The sequence below is a fragment of the Pollicipes pollicipes genome, unplaced genomic scaffold (assembly GCF_011947565.3).
Source record: "Pollicipes pollicipes isolate AB1234 unplaced genomic scaffold, Ppol_2.1 Scaffold_4881;HRSCAF=5763_pilon_pilon_pilon, whole genome shotgun sequence".
In the NCBI taxonomy this organism is placed as follows: Eukaryota; Metazoa; Arthropoda; class Thecostraca; order Pollicipedomorpha; family Pollicipedidae; genus Pollicipes; species Pollicipes pollicipes.
In genome coordinates, this window is record NW_023596576.1 from 42012816 (window position 1) to 42033140 (window position 20325).

At 62.3% G+C, this 20325-nt stretch overlaps 1 protein-coding gene across 5 annotated transcripts in view; it reads left to right on the forward strand.

Moving 5' to 3' along the window:
- The window catches only part of LOC119099750 (homeobox protein extradenticle), a 78414-nt gene that overhangs the window by 41672 nt on the left and 16417 nt on the right, over positions 1–20325 (forward strand). For 2 of the 5 annotated variants that reach the window (XM_037222812.1, XM_037222815.1), the window contains exons 3-5: positions 3491–3741; positions 11531–11721; positions 19123–19258. In XM_037222812.1, coding sequence (XP_037078707.1) covers positions 3491–3741; positions 11531–11721; positions 19123–19258 — 578 coding nt within the window. Of the gene's footprint in view, positions 1–3490; positions 3742–11530; positions 11722–19122; positions 19259–19336; positions 19473–19729; positions 19866–20325 lie in introns of all 5 variants that reach the window. The other 3 variants (XM_037222811.1, XM_037222814.1, XM_037222813.1) reach the window with 2 other exon arrangements.

Below are 20325 nucleotides of genomic sequence, written 5' to 3' on the forward strand. Positions count from 1 at the left end.
TGTAAGACAACGGCCGGCGCTGCCAGCAGGCGGGCACTCGCTTGTTACGCCGCTCGGCCGCCGCCCCAGGGCTCGGTCAGCGCTGTGTGGCGTGCGGAGCGGGCGGGATGACCCGGCAACGCCTGAACGGCAGCCGTCTCCGGTGCCCCTCCCCCTTGTTACGCCGCTCGGCCGCCGCCCCGGGGCTCGGTCAGCGCTGTGTGGCGTGCGGAGCGGGCGGGATGACCCGGCAACGCCAGCATGGCAGCCATCTCCGGTGCCCTCTCCCCCCCCCCCCCCCCCCCCCACCCGCTTAATCGCATGATGGAATCGTGGTATAACAGTCAGATAATTTACAAAAGACGCTGTCGCCGTTAACTGCCTATCAGCTGTCCGCGATAGCAGGATGGTCCTGCTTACTTTAGCCGACGTCTTGGATTTATGATTAATTTTCAGAACGTTGTGGTAAGATTTATCGGCCATAAAACGGCTGGTTTTAAACTGTTGACACTGCGGAATTAACAAGACATTGGCATTTCGGGCCGGCTGGCGTCTGCAGGCTGGTGACGGACTGACTGGCGGACTGGCCGGCGCGTGCTGAGCGGCGCCGCGGCGAGACGTGCCCTGCCTGTCCCGTGACCCGTCGTGACCCGTCGTGACCTGTCGTGACCGGCCGACGCCCTCACCGGCGGCCGGCACTGTTTCAGGGTCGTGTTAGCGGTCACTGGCCGTTGTGACTAAAATTAGCTGAAAAGTGTACTAACGGCCCGAAGGTCAGCCTTCAGAGTGGGAATCATTGTCATGCGCGCTCAGATCAAGCGGCTATCCAGCCTGTTTTTCTTATCCTTGAAGGCGGATGGACTTCCGATACGTTACTTGACGGTAAAAAGTGAAATGTGACGTTGTCAACGAAATTCCCGTCGTCTTCCGAAGTTCCTGAAAAGCCGACGAAGCTCCGATGTAGATGGCTCATAACGTGATTCATTAGACGAACACCGAAGCAGGTCTGACATCGTTCTGAACTATTTGCGCTTCACCGAACTTCCAGAGGGCTGTATTCCCTGCTATGTCGCAAGCATGTGCATTCGCTGAAGTCCTTTAAGTTAATCTCCAGGTGCCTGTGCCTTTCTTGAAGGAACCATGCGCCAGTTCTCCCTTTTTCGACGTAGATGTGATACACCTATGGCACCAACAGCTAAACTTCGTTGGAATCTCATTTTCATGCTTACACCGACACGCACGTTTATATTTTTGCAATACAAGCAAAGCAGGAATGGGATGGAGTGGTGAGAGTACATGATGAATACGAAACGGCGGTCGTTAAATGCCGATAGTCAGCTAAAACGCTGGCCATACTATCAGGGATGCTGTTGCCATCCGCTGCCCGGCCGCCCCGCTGTCCCATAGCCTTGTCTGATCCCCGCCGCGCCAGCGTGACGTTCTCAACAAGTGGCTGCGCACTCGTCGTACCGACGTAAAGTATCATTCAGCACATGTGTATCGGACACATTACACGCCTGTCGATGCTTGTCAGGCACGCACACGTTGTGTACACACTAATCCGCCCGGAGCACCTGTCCAATACCGCCAGTTGGCGTGTGCGCCGCCCGCCGACCGCAGCCACGCCGCCGTCCGTTGGTCGCTATCGCCCCGCCGCATCGCTAATTCATTTATAATTGACACCGAACAAATTGTCCACGTTGACAATACATCAGGCGGCGTCGGCACGGCGATTCTTCATATTTACACCTGTACGGAGTCGGTCGGCCATGTCGCGAGACGTGAATTAATTACCGCGCGGAATGGTGAAAAATGCGGCGAGCGACAGGCGCGGCGTATCGCCCGACTGGCGCTGACAGAGAGATCATGTCGCGCGTCGCTGCCGACCGCCGCCATCTTGATGAGCGATGGCCCGGCCGGAGCCGGCCGCGTGGCGCCGCGACCGCCGACGGGCGCCCGGGCCGGCGGCGCGCCGGCGACGAGCAGACGGCGCCGGCCGCTCGCTCGCTCGCTCGCTCGCTGTATTTCCGGCGCGGCGCGTCGGCAGCGCGCGGATGATGGGCCGATTTTAATTCCGCCGCGCGAGGCGGCGGCGGCGGCGCCGGTGAGGGGACGGCTCCCTGGGGGCCGATGGGCGCGGCCGTCGTCTCGCCCGGGAAATCATTACACCCGGGGCCCGTATAAATTTGACGTCGCCGCGCCCGGAGACCGTCGCTGAGCGGCGGGCGGCGCGCGCCGCGCCGTCTCGGCCGGCCATTGGCGCGGCGGACGGCGCGTCGCTGCGCCGCATTACCAGCCGGCCGATCGCGGCGCGGCCCGGCGCCGCCGTCGGAAGTCGGCCCGTCGGCAATCGCCCCCCAGCCGAGAGCTGGAGACGTGACGCGCGCATGGAGTGTGTCGCCGACTGAATATTGGATGGCGGGCGGGTGCAGTCGGCTCCCCGCCGATCGCAGGCGCGATATTCCCGTGAAGACCGTGAACGGCGGGAGGACGCGCCCTCCGAACATGATGCGAAGGCGTTTGCCGAGCGGTCGTCAGCAGTCGGCCATTTCCGGAAGGAGGGCTCTTAGACGGGTGTCTCGCTGCACCTCGGCACTTGCCGTCCTCACACGCTCCGTGGGCTCCGCGTACTCGCCACTGTCAGTAGTCTGCGCCTCGCCTGAGACCGGCGCGGCGCGGCCGACGCGCTCATGCCTTTGGCCGTCGTTTTTGCGCGCGCTGCCCGCGACGGCGCGGTCCCTGCCTGGGGATCGTTAGTGCGCGCGCGGTCATGCCGGCGCTACTCAGATATTTCAGGACGCGTCCCGAGAGACGCCCTCGGCGCCAGGCGCCTCTGGAGGGTAGGGCCGAGCAGACAAATGTATCCGTTGGTTGGTCCGAGATTCATCGCCTTAGCTGAGCTGTGCTCTGGTTCTCTGCAATTGGAATTTCTAGTGCAGGATGTTGCGGATGTTTGTTTCGATTTCAACCAATCGTAGCGTCCAGCGTCGCGGGGATTTTTCGTTTGAGAGCGTCGAGCGTTGCTCGTAGGATGTTCGCGCTGTCAAGGGTGTGCGTGTATGACTTGATGTAATCTGTCTTGTAAGCCGCAAGCCAGTTGTGACTTGTAATTCCATGGCTTCTAAGCTGATTCAGGTAATCCTCTCTAACTGACGGAAAGGCGAGCAGCTCGAACCGAGGCGCGGTGAACACTTAGTGACGCAGTATGGTGGACATTTTCGAACTTGACGTGCACGCTTTGTCGTCCGACATTTCTGAACCCAGACCACGTCGTCCCTAGCGCCAGTGCACGGACAAACAGACACAGTGCCGAAAGCGCCTCACGCTCGCAATCACAGGCGCGCGTGGACGTGTTGTCTGCGCCCGGCCAGACCCGCTGACGATGGCTTTGCGATCTGAAGCCGTGCGGCGCCACAGACCAGGCGCGGCGCCGCGGGCCGGGTCAGCCGGCCCAGCCGGTGGGGCCGGCCACCGCGACACCGGCTCTGACGAGGCGCCCGCTCCGTTGCAGTGATAAACCTGCGGAACACGCAGGAGGAGGAGCCGCCCGACCCGCAGCTGATGCGGCTCGACAACATGCTGATCGCCGAGGGCGTGGCCGGCCCGGAGAAGGGCGGCGGCGCGCAGGCGGCCACCAACGCCAGCGCGGCGGCCGCCGCCGGCGGCGCCTCCCAGGAGGGCACCATCGAGCACTCCGACTACCGGGCCAAGCTGGCTCAGATCCGGCAGATCTACCACCAGGAGCTCGAAAAATACGAACAGGTGAGTTGGGGATCGCTGGGGTTCTACAAGCCTTCCACCGGGGCTCGAGAAATATAAACGGGTGAGTCGGTCAGGGCTCAGGTTCTACAGGTCTTCTCACCAGGGGCTGGAGAAATATGGACAGGTGAGCAGGGACAGCCCGTCAGCCGCGGACGACCTGGACGACCTTGTACCGAGGGCTGAAGAGCATGGCCGGCTGGATGGTCTGGTGAAACGTATTAGTTCCGGGCGTACAGGTGAAATGATGGCGCTAAATGCCCCGTCACCCTCTCGCGGCCCAGGCGGACCATATCCACGGAATACATCAGTGGATTGTCACTCCAATACTAAATCACCTGCTGTCAATACAAGTAACTAGAGGGTATGACGAAATAAACTCAGATGCTTGGTGTTTCGCCTGAATGACCGAATGGTTGTCACCATGGAAGCAAATGCAATTCTTCGCTCATCGTTTCACAGCTCTTTGGTGTAATGTCATTGTTTCCGTGATAGCTGGAGCTCACTCCCACGCCGTGAAATGCGCCGATACCTGCAGATTACATATACGCGAAACCAATCCATTATTCACTCAATTATGTGTTTAAGTGGAGTGTGACCCTCCGAATGAAGTACACATGAACATGAATGATGGCGACTGCGGAATGTGTCGTAAGTTGTGGCTCCTATGCCCGGCGTGTCTGTCTCAGGCGCCAGCGTCAGTCGACCTGTTCGTGGGCACTCCGCTACCCTGCCCCGATAGCTGAGCTCGCCTTTCTTCGCCGCTCTCGCCACCGGACCGTCTCGTCGACTCGGAATGCCGTGGTGCCAGGCTGTTATCGTTGCTGGCTAAGTCTTACGGCCGGGCTGCTCCGGCGGCGTGTCGCAGTGTCCTCAGAGCGCAGACAGAATCATTGGCCGCGCCATTTGCCCGGTTCAAGTTCGAGCATAGGGCCACTTCATCTGTTGCTCGCAGCGCCGCACTCTCACCGACATCTAGCGGCGCGCTTTTCGTCCCCATCTCCGCCACTTTTCCCATACATTACACCAACGATCACTTAATGCCCATAGACTGCGAGTAAAAGCGTTTAATGCCGTTTTACGGTTCGTGCATTGATTGCAATAGCGGCTGATGGGCGCTCGGTATTAATAGACCGATAGTAAAAGTTGGAGCCGTCTGGCGGTGGGGAGGCTCGTCGCTACCGACGACGGTGGCTGGGCTGCCGACGGGGAGCCGTGAACGCGAGAGGAGGGGGCCGCCATCACTTCGGGACGGACCCTCTCCCCAGACCGGCGGCCAGCGGAAGAGCGTCACCTAAAGCGCAGACCGCCCACCTGTTGGCGGAAAAGCGCGATGTTCGCACAGAGTCGACCCGACTCCGGGGCCGATATCTGTCTGCGCATCTCCGAATGTGCTCTGCAACCAAGTGGCGGGTCACGAGTCGGCTACCGGTCGTCGGGCGGCCCGGTCACGCGTCGGCCGGTCACCGGGGCACCGGCCGGCGGGCCGATCATCGGACTGATCGGCCGGGCCGCCGATCATCCGCGGGCCGGCCAGTAGCCGGTGCGGGCAGGTGGCCGCTTATCGGCGCGTTGATGACATCCCGTCATCTGGCCGTCGGAGCGTGCGGTGCGGAGCGCGAGGCGGCGGCCATGCGCGGGCGAAGCCTGAGCGCCTGGGCGCCGTCCGTCCGCTGCCGCGAGTCAGCTCGGCTTCGAGAGCCGTGTGCGGGACGTTGGCCCGCGCTGCGCGTCTCCGGCCGTGCGAGTGAGCGGGCCGGGGCGCGCCGCACCGGGACGCGGCGCGGCGGCGTGCGGTCTGCGTCAGCACGCCGCCACGGCCAGCTGCGGCCGGGCGGCGGCCGGCGCGCGGTGCGTGCGGCGCCGGCCGCGGCGGGGCCGGCGCCGCGGGCGCCGCCGCTGCGCCATCTGCCGACCGCCGCCGCCGCCGCCGCCGATATTGCCAATATGGGCCGGCGACAGTAAACGAGCGACGTGCGCCGAGTTCCGTATCGCGGCGCCGGTCGCCGGCGGAGGACGGGGAGGGAGCGCGCCGTGAGAGCGGGCACGTGCGCGGATCCCAAATATCTTTCGATGGGGTTTGCTAGATTAATGGCGGATCCTGGGGCGTCATTCGGATTTTTGGGGGACGAGGCCTGGATAGTGCGGGGTCTTGAACATAAATGCGAACCGGGGTCCCAAAAGATCCTTTCATAGAGTTATGCAAGGTCCCAGATTTCAGGAACCTTTGACAAAGTGGGGATTAAGACATTTGACCCCAGGAGATCTTAACAAAGTCCAAACATGGGCCCGGACCTCAGGTGAACTGTGGATCCAAGTCGAGCTGGAGAGGTTCTAAACTACAGCTAATAAGAAGCTTTCGCCCTATTGGGACATTTCAACCTTGCTCTGAATTAGGCAGCGCTCGGCCCAATTTGGGACAGCCTGTAAAGCCTGATCTAATCTGAACACAGGGCTTTTCGCTAAAGTTGACATGAGCTCTACTCAGCAACCATATGCCAGCGCTGCATTTCACATCTCGTGGCGACCTTCGGTGGACCGGACGACGCTCTCGGGGGCAGCGTGGCGCAGGTGCAGCGCATCACGATCTCGCTGTTCAGGAGATCCGAAGCGCGAAAATGGACTGCGACAACGGCTGCAGCGGCTTTTTGGTCATGGTGATGCTTTCGTCAAAATAGGCTGATAGACTGGGACGTCGGTCTAATTGCGCAAGCCCCAGCAGTATCTGGGCCTGCACATGTGGTTCATGAACCAGCTGGTACTCATGAGCACCTCCTTTTGGAGGCAGTCAGATGCAGCCCACCAGTGATGTGCACTGTCTACTAAACCCGTAGTTTTCCTGCAGCTTTTGGAAGCCAGCAAAGTCGGAAAAGATATTTGAAAAGCTGCTCCCCATTGCAAAAGCTATTTTTTTCAAATAATTTAACGAAGCTTTTAAGTGCATCCCAAATCTGATAAATATTTATGGCTTTGTCTGGAGTGGATCCTGGATCTCACTTAATCTGGCACCAAATTACTGATAGGGTGATGATGAACTTTGGAAGATCCATGGACGCACACTAAAATCGGTTTAGGAAGTTCGAAACACCATTGATGTTATTTTGAAGTTGATTGTGGTTCGCGGAAGAGGTCTTGCGGAAGAGTTCGCGGAAGAGACCTGAGATCTTAGACTGAATATCCCAAAGCGCGATCCATTTCTGGACTTCACGCTTATGTCGACGTGAGAAGTCTGCGTTTTCCCAGGCGAGTGCCGGTGGGCGGGAGGAGGGGGAGGGGGCAGCGTCGCGCCTGATCAGCTGCAATCGCCCGCCAGCTGCTCTGTTTGCCGCGCTGTTCCGCCACGCCCGGAATCGCTCCCGAGAAAATTGAATCACAAGAGCGCCAAACAAGAGTCTCCCAGGTATTGCGCCGCGCTCAAATTAGGTTACCGGCGGAGGCGCAGAAATTAACTAAATCCGGCCCGCGGATCCAATTACGGACGCGGGGAGTCCTCGGCGCGGGCATAAATGATTAGCAAAGTGGGCGTGAACCACTCGGCTTGAGACCTTCGCTCGTTTTGAATGTTTCCTGCCGGCGTTGGGACAGAGACTGGGCGCTTGTGGGTTCATGCGCCAGCGGTGCGCCTCGACACGTGTTTTGATGCGTGGCGCCCCGCGCTCCTCTGCCGTCCGGCAGCGCGGTGACGGCCGGGGTTCGGCCGGTGGACGGCGGGCTGTCCCGGCACTGCACGAACGATTCGCAAACACTTGGTGTGTTATACAGTCACATGCAGGGTGCAGGACATGCTCCACAATGTCCAGCTGCACTTCCAGCACTGTATCTTTTGTGCGGACACTGCAGTAGATATGTAACGCAGTTGCTCGCGCCAGAGGTGACATAAAGATTTCGTCATCATGCACGGTGTCGATAAGCACTAACCATTTATCGGGATTATCTCACGTGCAGATCAAACTCCTTGGCAGTGGCATGGTCTGTGTGACTGAAACTCAACTTGAGCCTAGTCCTAAGCATAAGCAGGAACGGGGCCTGCCCATCACTCATGATACCACTCCGTTTGGCAGCATAACAAACATGAATGATTACGTCTCTAACAATGTCCAAGGGCGAAGGTCTGTGGGGATCGTGTCTGTGTAATTATTTACGGCTTCGGGTCCTTAGCTGCCGCCCATCTTTGTTGATGCTAAGCTTATCGCCGCCTGCGCCCGGAGAGTTTGCTGGAGCCGACGTGTAGGTGCCGGAGGTCTCTAGGGCTCAAGCCCACGACCCCGACAACGGGCCCGGGTAAGCCGGCACGGATCGTCCGGCCAGCCCAGTGGCCGTCCGGCAGGGCCGAAAGTCGATATCTAATTTTCCACCTTATCATCCCACCCTCTTTTATTTGAACCCAATAATGCTTTTTGCCGCGGCTTTGTCTCACAGTTCAGTTTCCATTTTCTCTGCTGTCATGCTGACTGAATTTATGTGCTTTAATCGCCGCTGGGGATATTGTGGGTCGGCCGGCGCGCCTCGGCCGGCCGGCCGGCGCCGCTGCCGAGCGGGCCAGGGCAGATGTCGAGAACGACGCGCGTGCCGCCGGCGAGCGACGGCCGTCCGACGGCGGCCACCTCTGCCGGGGGCGGATCGTGGCCAGCCTGTCCGATTCCAAATAAACCGCGCCGCCAACACCCACCGGCACCCATAAATTTCTGTGATCTAATGCGCCCGCTGGATGGGTAGGATTTAGTGCTTTCATCAGGAGGCGGCCGCGGAGGTCACCTTTGTAGCCGTAAGTTGGGCCTTGCCGGCCGATATGAACTGGCGGCCGTGACGGACGGCCCGGCGGCCGAGTGTCGTCTGGCGAGGCGCAGTCACGGAGCGGGGCCGCGGCCGGCGTCACGTGACGCGCCCGCCGTCGCCATCGCCGCCCGGCCCCGCAGGGCCCCGGTGCGACGGGTCCGATGACGGGGCCGTCAGGCGCGACGGCGCCGGGCGCGCCTGTTAGCGGCGGCGGCAGCGGGCCCAGCTGCGGACCGTCTTCAGTTCCGGTCCCCCGTGCCGAATCGGGGCGGATCGCTAATGTATACAAATGACCCTGCCGAGCGGTCGACCGATACACGCGGCCGACCGGCGGACGGAGGGGGGGGGGGGGGGGCGGCATGGGCGACCATCCATCTCGCGCGCGATCCACCCGCCCCGGGCGGCCGGCGCCCTTAGTCTCGGGAACCCGGCCCGGTTCGGACGGAATGTGTCCCCCCCCCCTGTCGGACAGAAACGCGGCCTCTGTCCATCTGGCGAACGAATGCGGGCGGGACAGTTCCAGAGCGCTAGCCGTGTGGGGTCACGAGAGTGCCCCGGCGTCGTGGTAACGACCGCGCCGGGAGGTGTGGCGTGTTCCGGAGATTTTACCCGTTTTGTATTTCATTTTGAGAAGTTGTTGCTTCCAGCTATGCCTCGCTGCACACATAAGGTCAGCCATGAATATATCTCGCCGGCTTGAAATGCGGAATGGAAAAATACGTCTTCACTTTAACGCAGTTCTAAAGATTTGAAATTCGAAACAACCCCGGAAAAGCAGACGCGGTGAGGGAATTCCTACAAACCGTGGTCGCCAGATGGTCCCTTTTTCATGAAAATGAACAATGATACCGAGAAGGATCACGTTATGCAAACGGACTGGTCGGGAAAGCGTCCATGATACGTGATTTGGAAGTTCGTAATTCATTCATGAATAAAGCCAGCCTGTGAAGCTTAGTGATTTGTGGTTCGTGTGCTTATATGGTGCGATTTGAACGTGCCCTTATATTCATATGCTCCGTGAAACATATCCCTGGGTCTAGCTTGCAAGCGAAGGGAAGCTTGGTGAAGCGAGTTCCCAGGAAGGTAAGATCCTGCCCTAGTCATTGATGACGCACCTGTTGGCATGCTCATCGCTTGCGACTTGCTTTCTGGGCTCACGCGACATCGTGCATGTTGAACAGCCTCGAGTCCTCCATCATCAATCTCCCTTTAAGTTGCTCGATGCCCATTTCCACGAACACGGGCGACCCCGGGGAGCAGTTGATGCCGGTCCTGGAAGCCCTCCGTAGCGTGGCTGGTGTCCGGCTCCGGCTGGGCGGTGTTCGGGTCCGCGCTGCCTGGCCGTGTTGTGTTGGCCGGCCGGCGGCGCCTGGCCTGGAGGAGGATGCAGTTTGTTAGATCGATGCGGCCGACGCGACCTCCTCCGCTGGTCAATACGGCCACCGGATCGGCCGGGGGAGCACGGATCAACGACCGGCACCCGGCGTCGCGCACGGCCCCGGGCGACCGTGGAGTACGCGAGACGGTCGAGACACGGCCCCGGACGACCGTGGAGTACGTGAGACGGTCAACACACGGCCCCGGGCGACCGTGGAGTACGCGAGACGGTCGACACACGGCCCCGGGCGACCGTGGAGTACGTGAGACGGTCGACACACGGCCCCGGGCGACCGTGGAGTATGCGAGACGGTCGACACGGCCCGGGGCGACCGTGGAGTACGCGAGACGGTCGAGACACGGCTCCGGGCGACCGTGGAGTACGTGAGACGGTCGACACACGGCTCCGGGCGACCGTGGAGTACGGGAGACGGCCAACGCACGACCGTGGAGTACAGGAGACGGCCGACGCACGGCTCCGGGCGACCGCGGAGTACGGGAGTCGGCCTACGCACGACCGTGAAGTACAGGAGACGGGCGACGCACGGCTCCGGGCGACCGTGGAGTACCGGAGACGGCCGACGCACGGCCCTGGGGCGGCCGTGGAGAACAGGAGACGGCCGACGCGCGTCCGTAGAGTACGGGAGACGGCCGACGCACGGCCCCGGGCTGCCGTTGGGTACGGGAGACGGCCCCGGCCGACGTACGGCCCTGGGGTGGCCGTAGAGTACGGGAGACAGCTGGCGCACGGCCCCGGGCGACCAGAGTACGGGAGACTGTCGTTGGTTGTCTGCAGTCCTGTCAGGGGTGGTTACCGGTCCGGGTTAAACGGCTCTAGAGCCGGCTGGGAGTGTTCGCTGGGTGTGGTATCACTGACCGCATCCGGTATAGCGGCGCTTAGTATAAAGCGAAGAGATTGCGGTATTGTTCTAAGCACAGTTAGTCTCCCTCGCTGACATTATCTCGGGGGCTTACGGAGACGGGAGTGTAGGGTTGGCTGTATTTCGGCTCATCAAGTGAAGAGATCCTTTCGCAGCCGTAGAATAATAGGCCGTCTATTGCGATTCAGGCTGTGTGCAGGCCATCTGGCGCCGCTCGGTTCAGAGCTTTCTGGAAATTGTCGTAATGTTAAGAAGCATCCTTTACCTAGACGCGCTTCAGACCACTCGCGCGTGAGTTGTGTGTCTTAAGGCTTCTTAGAAGACGTTAGTCACATTTCTGCATGGCTCTGTACACTGCAGACCCTGTAATGACAAAGATGTCATGTTTCCATGAACGTTTATAAGACTGGGGAGGAGGGGGCAATCGTCATATTGAACTCATGTTTGTGTCTAACCCCTTGCATTACGCTCGTGGTTAGGTATATCCGTCGTGTGCATCATGGTAATCCAGACATCTGCAAGTTGGTATTAAGTGTTACCGCGACGTCTTTGTGCGACTGACGGGACATGGTGTCTGTAGCTAGCAGTGCAAAAATAGCTGAATTGAAAACATTGTTGCATTGGGTACTTTGCCGTGGCCGACTTATTTGAAAAGCCATTCGTGTGCGAGGAGAACCGCCTGAGGGATATTGTATCCCCGCGGTGTGGGCGCATGCCCAATCGGACCGTTTGATGACAGCGACCCTGCCCTTCCGCAGGCTTGCAACGAGTTCACGACGCACGTGATGAACCTGCTGCGCGAGCAGTCTCGGACGCGGCCCATCACGCCCAAGGAGATCGAGCGCATGGTGCAGATCATCCACAAAAAGTTCTCCAGCATCCAGGTGCAGCTCAAGCAGTCGACGTGCGAGGCGGTGATGATCCTGCGCTCGCGCTTCCTCGACGCCAGGTGAGCGGACCGGCGAGGCGGCCAGCACTCACGGGAGGCGTCGGGGCGCCACCCGCGCCCCACGATGCGGTCGTGATGACGAATGCAACGGCCGAGTCGGCTGACACGCCGGGCCTTTCACGTTGTGTCACGTTGTCACGCACTGCGTGTCACGTCGCGTTTTGTGCCTCCGGAGGCGTCACACCGCGCCTTGTCGATGGCAGGTTCACTGCCCGTGGTGGCGGTAGATGCGTCACGATTTTGCGTGTCGCTCGGCGATGACCTGTGTCCAGACCTGCGACCTTTGCTTGTTGGCGTGACGGGGGCGGTCGTCCCCTCCCTGTGATCTGTGTACCCGTCTCGCCCAGTCTGTCACCTTCCTCTGCTCCCAGCCGGACGGGCCTGCCGCGACCTCTGCACATGCTTTTCGCTCGCCCGACCGGGGGGCGCCTAGCGCCCGTTGCCACCGTCCTGTAGCTTATGAGGGTCGCTGACTGCGGTATCCTCGACAAGCTGTGGCGGGGCCGTCCTGTGCGTGCCGATGTCGGAACTGGAGTCGTACTTGGAGCCGGATCCGGAGCCGGAACCGGAGCTACAGCGTGAGATATCGTCACGTTCTGCTGGAGTCCAGTGACCCCTCTCCGGGCGCCCGCCGGGCTCGCCATTTGACCGCCGTCGGGAAGCTCCTCCACCTCGCTCTTCATTTCGACGAGATCCAACATGCGCTTCGACGTTGTGGCCGTTTGGCGGCGTCCTCGTCGTCTCTCCGGCGTTCGCTGGTGCCGGCCGGGCCCGCATGAGCCCGCGTCCGCTCGGGCCCACCTGCGCCACTTCGACGCCGCTCTGTTTACGCCGCGCCGATGGCCGCTTACGGGCGCGTTAGCGGGCCGCCACGTCTCCATCGACTCGCCACTCGACGCCCCTTTACGACGCGATCTGGCCGCGTAAAACGAGCCGTAAACGGCGGCGACGAGCGGCGCACAGTCGACGGCCGCCGGCGCCCGGTCGGCCGCTTTTACGCGGCCGTAAAGCAAATGGCTACGAGTGAATCTGTGCCGATCTGAGAGCGGGATCAGCCGCGCCGCGTCGGCCGTCTCGGACGTGCCGCGCAGAATCGCCGCCCCTTGTGTGGCGTCGTCCGCGACGAGGCGGAGATGGCCGCTCTATCCCGTTTACAGCGGCGGCGACGCGGCGGCGGGCGGCGCGAGCTTATTTTACGTCCAGCCGGCCGTGATTGGGACTTGGGAGCGGCGCCGCCGTGTAAAACGCCGCCACAAACTCGGCCCATTCCCGTGATGAAAAGGGGAAATTGATGCCGTAAAATCAAGACGAGCCGTCCAGGACAGATTAGGGTTTGTAGAACATGATGAGTTCATCTAGAGCCGCGGTAAAAGGGCCGCTGGAAATAGCCGTGCCCCGGCGGCCGGACAGAGCCGGCATTCTCATCAGGAGTGGCGACGCCGGCGGGCGCCCGGCCGGCGGTCCGCCCCGCCGACGCCGGGGGGCGCCGCCGCTCCCGGCCGACCCAGCTCGGGTAATGAGCGTCGTCATCGGCGGACGCCGCACGCGCCTCGCAACGGATAATGCCCTCGTCGTGCCTGCTCCGTCGCCGCCCAGATAAAATAAATATTGGCCGGCCATGTCGCGGCGGCTAAATAAACAGGCGGCGAGTGCTGCCGTGCAGTGGCCGGGCCGGCGTCGCTTCTGGAGGAATGCGTCTGGCGAGCGAGCGGGCCACGGCGCCGTAAACAGCCGATAACGGGCGCGGCGTGTGTTGGCAGAGCAGCGCTGCGCCGCCGGACGCCCTGTGTGCGCGGTCGTCTGGTGTGACCAGCGGGCCGCTCCAGGCGAGCCGCGCCCGGCCCGGCCGGATGGGGACGCTGGCGACAGGCGGGGCCGCTGGTCTGCTGGTCTGCTGGTCTGCTGGTCCGCAGCGTGGGTCCGGATGGGTCCGCCGCTACTGCGCCGCGAGTTCGGTGTACACTCCCGTTCAGTAGCGTGAGGTTCGGGATGCGCCCGCACTCCAGGGCATGAGGTCGGGTCCCACCTCCCGCTCCAGAGCGTCAGTTCCGGTCGGATCGGCGTCCTCCTGAGCATGGATGCGGCACTGGTCCGTGGCACTCCGCGGTCCCGCCGCGCCCACGCAGCATCATCTCCCGGCGACCGGGAGCGGTCCTATACCACCGAGGCATCTCTGGGCCGGTGTCGGGGTAGCCAGCCTCCCCCCGGACAGTGTCCTCTGGTCGTGACAGCAACCCCTCCGGACAGGGTCTTGTGGTCGGGACAGCCAGCCTCCCCCCGGACAGTATCTTCTGGTCGTGACAGCAAGCCCTCCGGACAGTCTCTTGTGGTCGGGACAGCCGGTGTTTTCTAGTCAGGACAGCAGCCTCCCCGGACGGTGTCTTCTGGTCAGGACAGCAGCCTCCCCGGACAGTGCCTTCGATTCAGGATAGCAACCTCCCCGGACGGTGTCTTCTGGTCAGGACAACAGCCTCCCCGGACGGTGTCTTCTGGTCAGGACAGCAGCCTCCCCGGACGGTGTCTTCTGGTCAGGACAGCAGCCTCCCCGGACGGTGTCTTCTGGTCAGGACAGCAGCCTCCCGGGCAGTGTCTTCTGGTCAGGACAGCAGCCTCCCCGGACGGTGTCTTCTGGTCAGGACAGCAGCCTCCCGGGCAGTGTCCTCTGGTCAGGACAGCAGCCTGCCCCGGATGATGTCTTCTGGTCAGGACAGCAGCCTCCCCGGACAGTGTCTTCTGGTCAGGACAGCAGCCTCCCCCCGGACGGTGTCTTCTGGTCAGGACAGCAGCCTCCCGGGCAGTGTCCTCTGGTCAGGACAGCAGCCTGCCCCCCGGATTATGTCTTCTGGTCAGGACAGCAGCCTCCGGGCAGTGTCTTCTGGTCAGGACAGCAGCCTCCCCGACGGTGTCTTCTAGTCAGGACAGCAGCCTCCCGGGCAGTGTCCTCTGGTCATGACAGCAGCCTGCCCCGGATGATGTCTTCTGGTCAGGACAGCAGCCTCCCCGGACGGTTGTCGTCTGGTCAGGACAACAGCCTCCCCGGACGGTGGTCTTCTGTTCAGGACAGCAGCCTCCCCGGACGGTTTGTCTTCTGGTCAGGACAGCAGCCTCCCGGGCAGTGTTTCTGGTCAGGACAGCAGCCTCCCGGCAGTGTCCTCTGGTCAGGACAGCAGCCTGCCCGGAGTGATTCTTCTGGTCAGGACAGCAGCCTCCCCGGACAGTGTCTTCTGGTCAGGACAGCAGCCTCCCCCCGGACGGTGTCTTCTGGTCAGGACAGCAGCCTCCCGGGCAGTGTCCTCTGGTCAGGACAGCCAGCCTCCCCCCGGAGAGTGTCCTCTGGTCGGGCTCTCGATCATCAGTGACTGTCCAGGAGGCTGGACGGGGAAAACGGTGACTTCTTGCCGCCCTTCTCTCCGCTCGCTCTCCGTCGTCTGTTTCTCCCCCTCTCACGTCGTAAGATCTTTAGACACCCGTTGTTACCTTTTATGACCATTTGTGCTGAAATATCTCGTAAGTAATGCACCAATGCCGTTTTTCATCCTAGACACTTTCCGTTGTAGTGCGCAATACCAAGTTCCTGTGATGTGACCATAAATTGTGCTATTGTTTTCTCCAAAGATGCACCATAAAGGAGTTGCAAGCATTGTGTCTCCACGCCTCCCTGCCTGCCTTTGACAGGATTCCCCGATCAGCAGTCCGAGTCGGCTCCGTCTGCGGCCGCACCGTGTATCACACAGCGTGGTCGGCCGGGTCGCAGCTACAATATACACGGCCGACGTCCAGCAATAAACAGCTCGGCTGTTTTTGTCGTCGGCGTGGCGCGGCGCGTTTTTCCGCGCCGCGCCGTTCGTCGATTGAGAGGGAGAGGGTGACAGCGGCGCCGGCTGGGGACGCCGGCCGGGCCGGTCGCGGCCGGACCCGCCGCGCCGCCGGTGTTGCCATCTCTCGGCCGCGAGCGGAACGTCGCCGCGCGGCGGCCGCGCTCATGAGCGGCGATTGATCGGCCGCGCGGCGACAAGAGGTAGCCGAATGGCGACCATCACACTAACGGACGGCGAGTGTTCCGCGACAGTTCACGATGGCCGCCGTAAAGCGCCGTTACGAGCGTCGACGATCGGCGCCGGTGGCGCGGCGGCGACAGTTGTGGCGCTGTGCCGTGCATGCTGCAGCGGGCGCGGGCCGAGTTATGGGGTCGCGCTGGGCGCTGCCGTGCAGGACTGCTGCGCCCGAGGCCGCCGCGGTGGCTACGTGTGCGGCCAGCCGCTCTCGGTGCCGCCCCGCCTCGCCTTCACACAGTCCGTCCACACAGCGAGTCCCGAGGCCGAGGCGCCGCGGAGAGCGGGCCAGAGCTGCGGTTCATTCGGACGTTTGCGTGTGTTGCGGACATCTCCGGGCGTTTGATGGCCCAGTAGTCGCATCATCACAGAGTCCTAATGGCCATCACACTCTCGGCGTCGTTTCCGCGTGCCGTCTGCATTCCGGGTCGAGTGGCCGGCCGTTCTGTCGGTGCGCGGTCCGGTCCGGACCGATGTCCGGTGTCTGGTCCGGTATGCGGTCCAGTATGCGGTCCGGCCCTTTGGGTAGCGTGACGCGTGCGTCCCCATGCGCCCTGCACGCCCCGCTAACCGAATGGGGTGCTTCCGTATGCTAATGCCGCCCAGCTGAACCGTAATTATGCGTTTTGTATTCGAAGATCCACACAGCGCAGTCATTATCGAATAGAGGAAAGTAATTAGACATATGTTAATGGGGCGCTGAGCGGGCGTTTGCGGTCGTCGGCCGCAGGCCACCTCGTTGGCGCAGCTCGGCCGCGGTGGCTGGTATGCGCTGAAATGGAATTGGAGCAGACGTAACTTGGAGCTTCCCTGGGCGCGAATGCGGTGCGTTCGTTGGGTCCTTATTTTGGCCGCGCGTGCGGGGCTGCTCGGTGCAGGTCACCCGCGGCGTCGTGTCAGTGCGCCCCCTTCAGCGCCGGAATCAACGGGCTATCTGCCACCGACAGGCTGTTTACCGGAGATTATTGGTGATACGTTTGCTGTATACCTTGTCGGGAATCTCTCGGAATGATACATAAACGACGCCGTTGGCTCGGACGCCCGTAAAGCCGTAAATTATGTGCATTTTATCTGGCAGCATTTGCTCAGGTCCTTACGTCTGGCTTAGCGATCATGATCCGGCCGTTGTCGACGTGCAGTGCCTGGCGATATGTTGGCGGCGGCGCTAGCCGTGACGGCTCCCGGCCGCCCCGAGCGGCCCGTTCTCTGGCCATCCGCTCGGCGCTGGGCGGGAGGAGGCGAAACCCGTGAGGTGCGAGCTGACCAGCCCGGCGCGCCCGACTCGACCCGCCCCAGCCCAGCTCCATCCGGCTCAGCTCAGCTCAGCTCAGCTCAGATCAGATCAGATCAGCTCAGCTCAGATCAGCTCAGCCCAGCTCAGCTCAGCTCAGCTCAGCTCAGCCCAGCTCAGCCCAGCCTCAGCCCCAGCTCAGCTCCAGCTCAGCTCAGCTCAGCCCAGCCTCAGCTCAGCTCAGCTCAGCTCAGCTCAGCTCTTCTCAGCTCAACTCAGCGCTGACGGTCGCGCCGGTCAGCGGTTCATCGCGCGGACACTGATTCGAGTCCGGAATTGCTAACCGACGTCGTTCGCTGGGCCTGGCCCGAAACTCGCGACTCGTCAGCCGTCTCGGAGGCTGTCATCTTTGATTGGCGCGTCATTTGTCCGCGAGCTGTTTCAATGCTCCAACAATCTGGATGAAAGCCTGCGGCGGGCTCACCAGGACAGGCAGGGCAGGGCAGGGCGGGGCAGGCCGGCCAGGCTCGTGTCGCGCTGGTCAGACCCGGGCCGCCCGCGCTGCCCGCCGACGGTCCAGCGATGGCCGCCCGCGCTCCGCCGCCTCATCGAAATTCGAACGCCAATCGGTTTGGCGCGCGGCCGGCACGTCGGAGACGTCGCCTGGCCGGCCGACTGTCGACGCTGCATGCGTCGACGCCGATGATTGGCTTCGTCGGCGGCGGCGGCGCGCCCGGCACGCTCGGCCGTCGATCGGCGCTTTGTGCGTCGCGACGCGCGTCGCCGCCGGCGCCAGAGCGCACGGAGAGCCCCCCCCCCCCCCCCGCCCTCGGGTCTGAGCTCGGTCTGACCTCCGCTGGTGGTGGGCGTGTGGATCGGAGCGGGCCGGCGACTGGCGGGCGGTGCTTGATACGACCGCCGCTGTAGGATGTGTGGACACATGTTCCTGCCGAGGTCGCCAGGGGAGCACTCTGACGTTGTCCATCACTTTAAGGACCGAATGCTGGGTGTGGGACGGCCCTCACCGGGCCGCCTTGCGCTCACGGGGTTGCTACGTCTTGGACCATGGAGTTGCAGACACATGCGTCTTAGTGACAAAGTGCGCAGATAATCCCGTGTTTCTCTGGGCGTGTGCCACCTCGTGTCGGTTACTGGTGTTAATAGGCGTTTCACCCTGATAGTTTTTGTAGAGCTAGGATATCAAGGGGAAATGTGTCCGTCAGTTATGCTTCGCAAGACTCTACTCATGGACCTGGAGGTCCCGGTTTTGAAGAGCGCGTGCGACACGTTCTGTCGGCTCCATGCGTGTGGCTGCTCTCCATTTCGCCTGAATCTGGGTGCGATTGCGCATGGTGATTTAAGAAGTCACGTCGCGTGCGACTTCACGGACGGGCTGCATTGCATGATCATATGTAGTGGGTTTTCAGTCCAGCTTATTCATTCTTTGTTTCATTCGCACCCAGCCGGACATGCCTGCAGCTCTCGGGAAACGTGACACGGACGCTGCGCCGTCCGCGCGGCGACGTCACAAGCCCTCGCCGCAGCCACTCTGTTGGCCACCTGTCCTCTGAGCCGTCTGCTCTGTCGGAGCGACCGGCGACGAGCCCGGTCTCCGCAGCCTGTGGTCGAAGCCGCATCTGCCGCGCGTCATCACGCTCGGCCATCTCTGCGCCGCTGGCACGGTCTCCACGGCCGCTGCTGGCCCAGTCTTCATGGCCTCCGCTGGTCCAGTCTTCATGGCCTTCGCTGGCCTAGTCTTCATGGCCGCTGCTGGCCCGGTCTCCACGGCTGCTGCTGGCTCGGTGTGCGGCCGCTACTGGCCTAGTCCGCACGGCCGCTGCTGGCCCGGTCTCCACGGCCGCTGCTGGCTCGGTGTGCGGCCGCTACTGGCCTGGTCCGCGGCACTCGCTGGCAGCGCAGCGGCCTCGGCCGGCACCAGCACGGTGTGACAGCTCGGCCAGCGCGGCTGCGAGCGCGCCTGGAATGCGGCCACGACTGGCGGCGGGCGGCGCCGCCCCGGGGACGGCAGGACCGGCCGGGGTCGGGCGGCCGGCCCGCCCCGCCCGCTCGCCCGCCCGCCCGCGTGCTCACACTGCCCCTGTTGTTCTCCGCCTTCAGACGAAGGCGACGGAACTTTAGTAAGCAGGCGGCCGAAATCCTCAACGAGTATTTCTACTCGCATGTGGGCAATCCGTACCCGTCGGAGGAGGCCAAAGAGGAGCTGGCGAAGCAGTGCAGCATAACCGTATCGCAGGTGTGTGGCCGAGCGGCGCTGAGCGGCGCGAGGCGGCTGAGCGGCGCTGAGCGGGGCACGCGGTCTCTTTCCTTGCAGGCGGCGGCGGCGCAGCTTCACCAAGCAAGCGAGCGAGGTGCTCAGCGAGTACTTCTACGGCCACCTGGCCAATCCGTACCCCTCAGAGGAGGCCAAGGAGCGGCTGGCGCGCGCCTGTGGCATTTCCGTCGGCCAGGTAGTAGGCCCCCGGGCCGGCGCGCCGACCTTCCCGGGGCGCGGGGCGCGGCCGGCTGCCCTGGGGCACCGCTCGGGCGCACTTTTGGCCGGGTTTCGCCTGCCGCCGTCCAGCCCGTCCGCGCTGCTCCCGCCCCGCCCCCGCACCGCCCGCTCCTCCGCCACTCCCGCCGCCTCCGCCCTCGCCCGCCTGCCCGCCCGCCCGTCCTCTTTCGGCTCGCGACCGGGCTCAGCGCTAAGTTTGCCCTTTGTTTGCAGGCGAAAGAGGCGAAACTTTACCAAAACTGCGACTGAAGTGCTAAATGAGTATTTCTACGCCAACTTGAGCAACCCCTACCCCACGGAGGAGGTCAAAGAGGAGCTGGCCAGAAAGTGTAATATCACGGTGTCTCAGGTATGCCGGCAACATGGAGGCCCACTGGCTGTGGGGAAGGGGCCGGCCGTGCGCGCCCTGCGCCGGGGACGGCGGGTGCGGGGTGGACGTCTGGCGCCGCGCCGCCTTGTCCACCGCTTGGCTGGTGACGGCGTCGGCCCCGCGCTTTGGCTGGCGGAACGCTTTGCTTTGTATGTAGTATTCGCTTTGCTTGTGTCGTCGTGTGTATCTGTGTTTTGCTGCTAATCAGGTGAGCGCGAGTGGATGTTGATGGTTGTGTTGATGAGGAGGGAGGATGTTCAGAGGGGGGGGGGGGGCACATGTACAACAAAATTGCCAGTGTATGGCCGGAATGAATTGGTGTCTGAAATTGGATCGAGGTGCACCCGAACCCTTATAAGAACAAGTCGCTTCAACATAACCAGTGATCGCTTCATGCAGCTCGTAGATCAAATAACAGTTCAAGTAATGTGTATGCCAC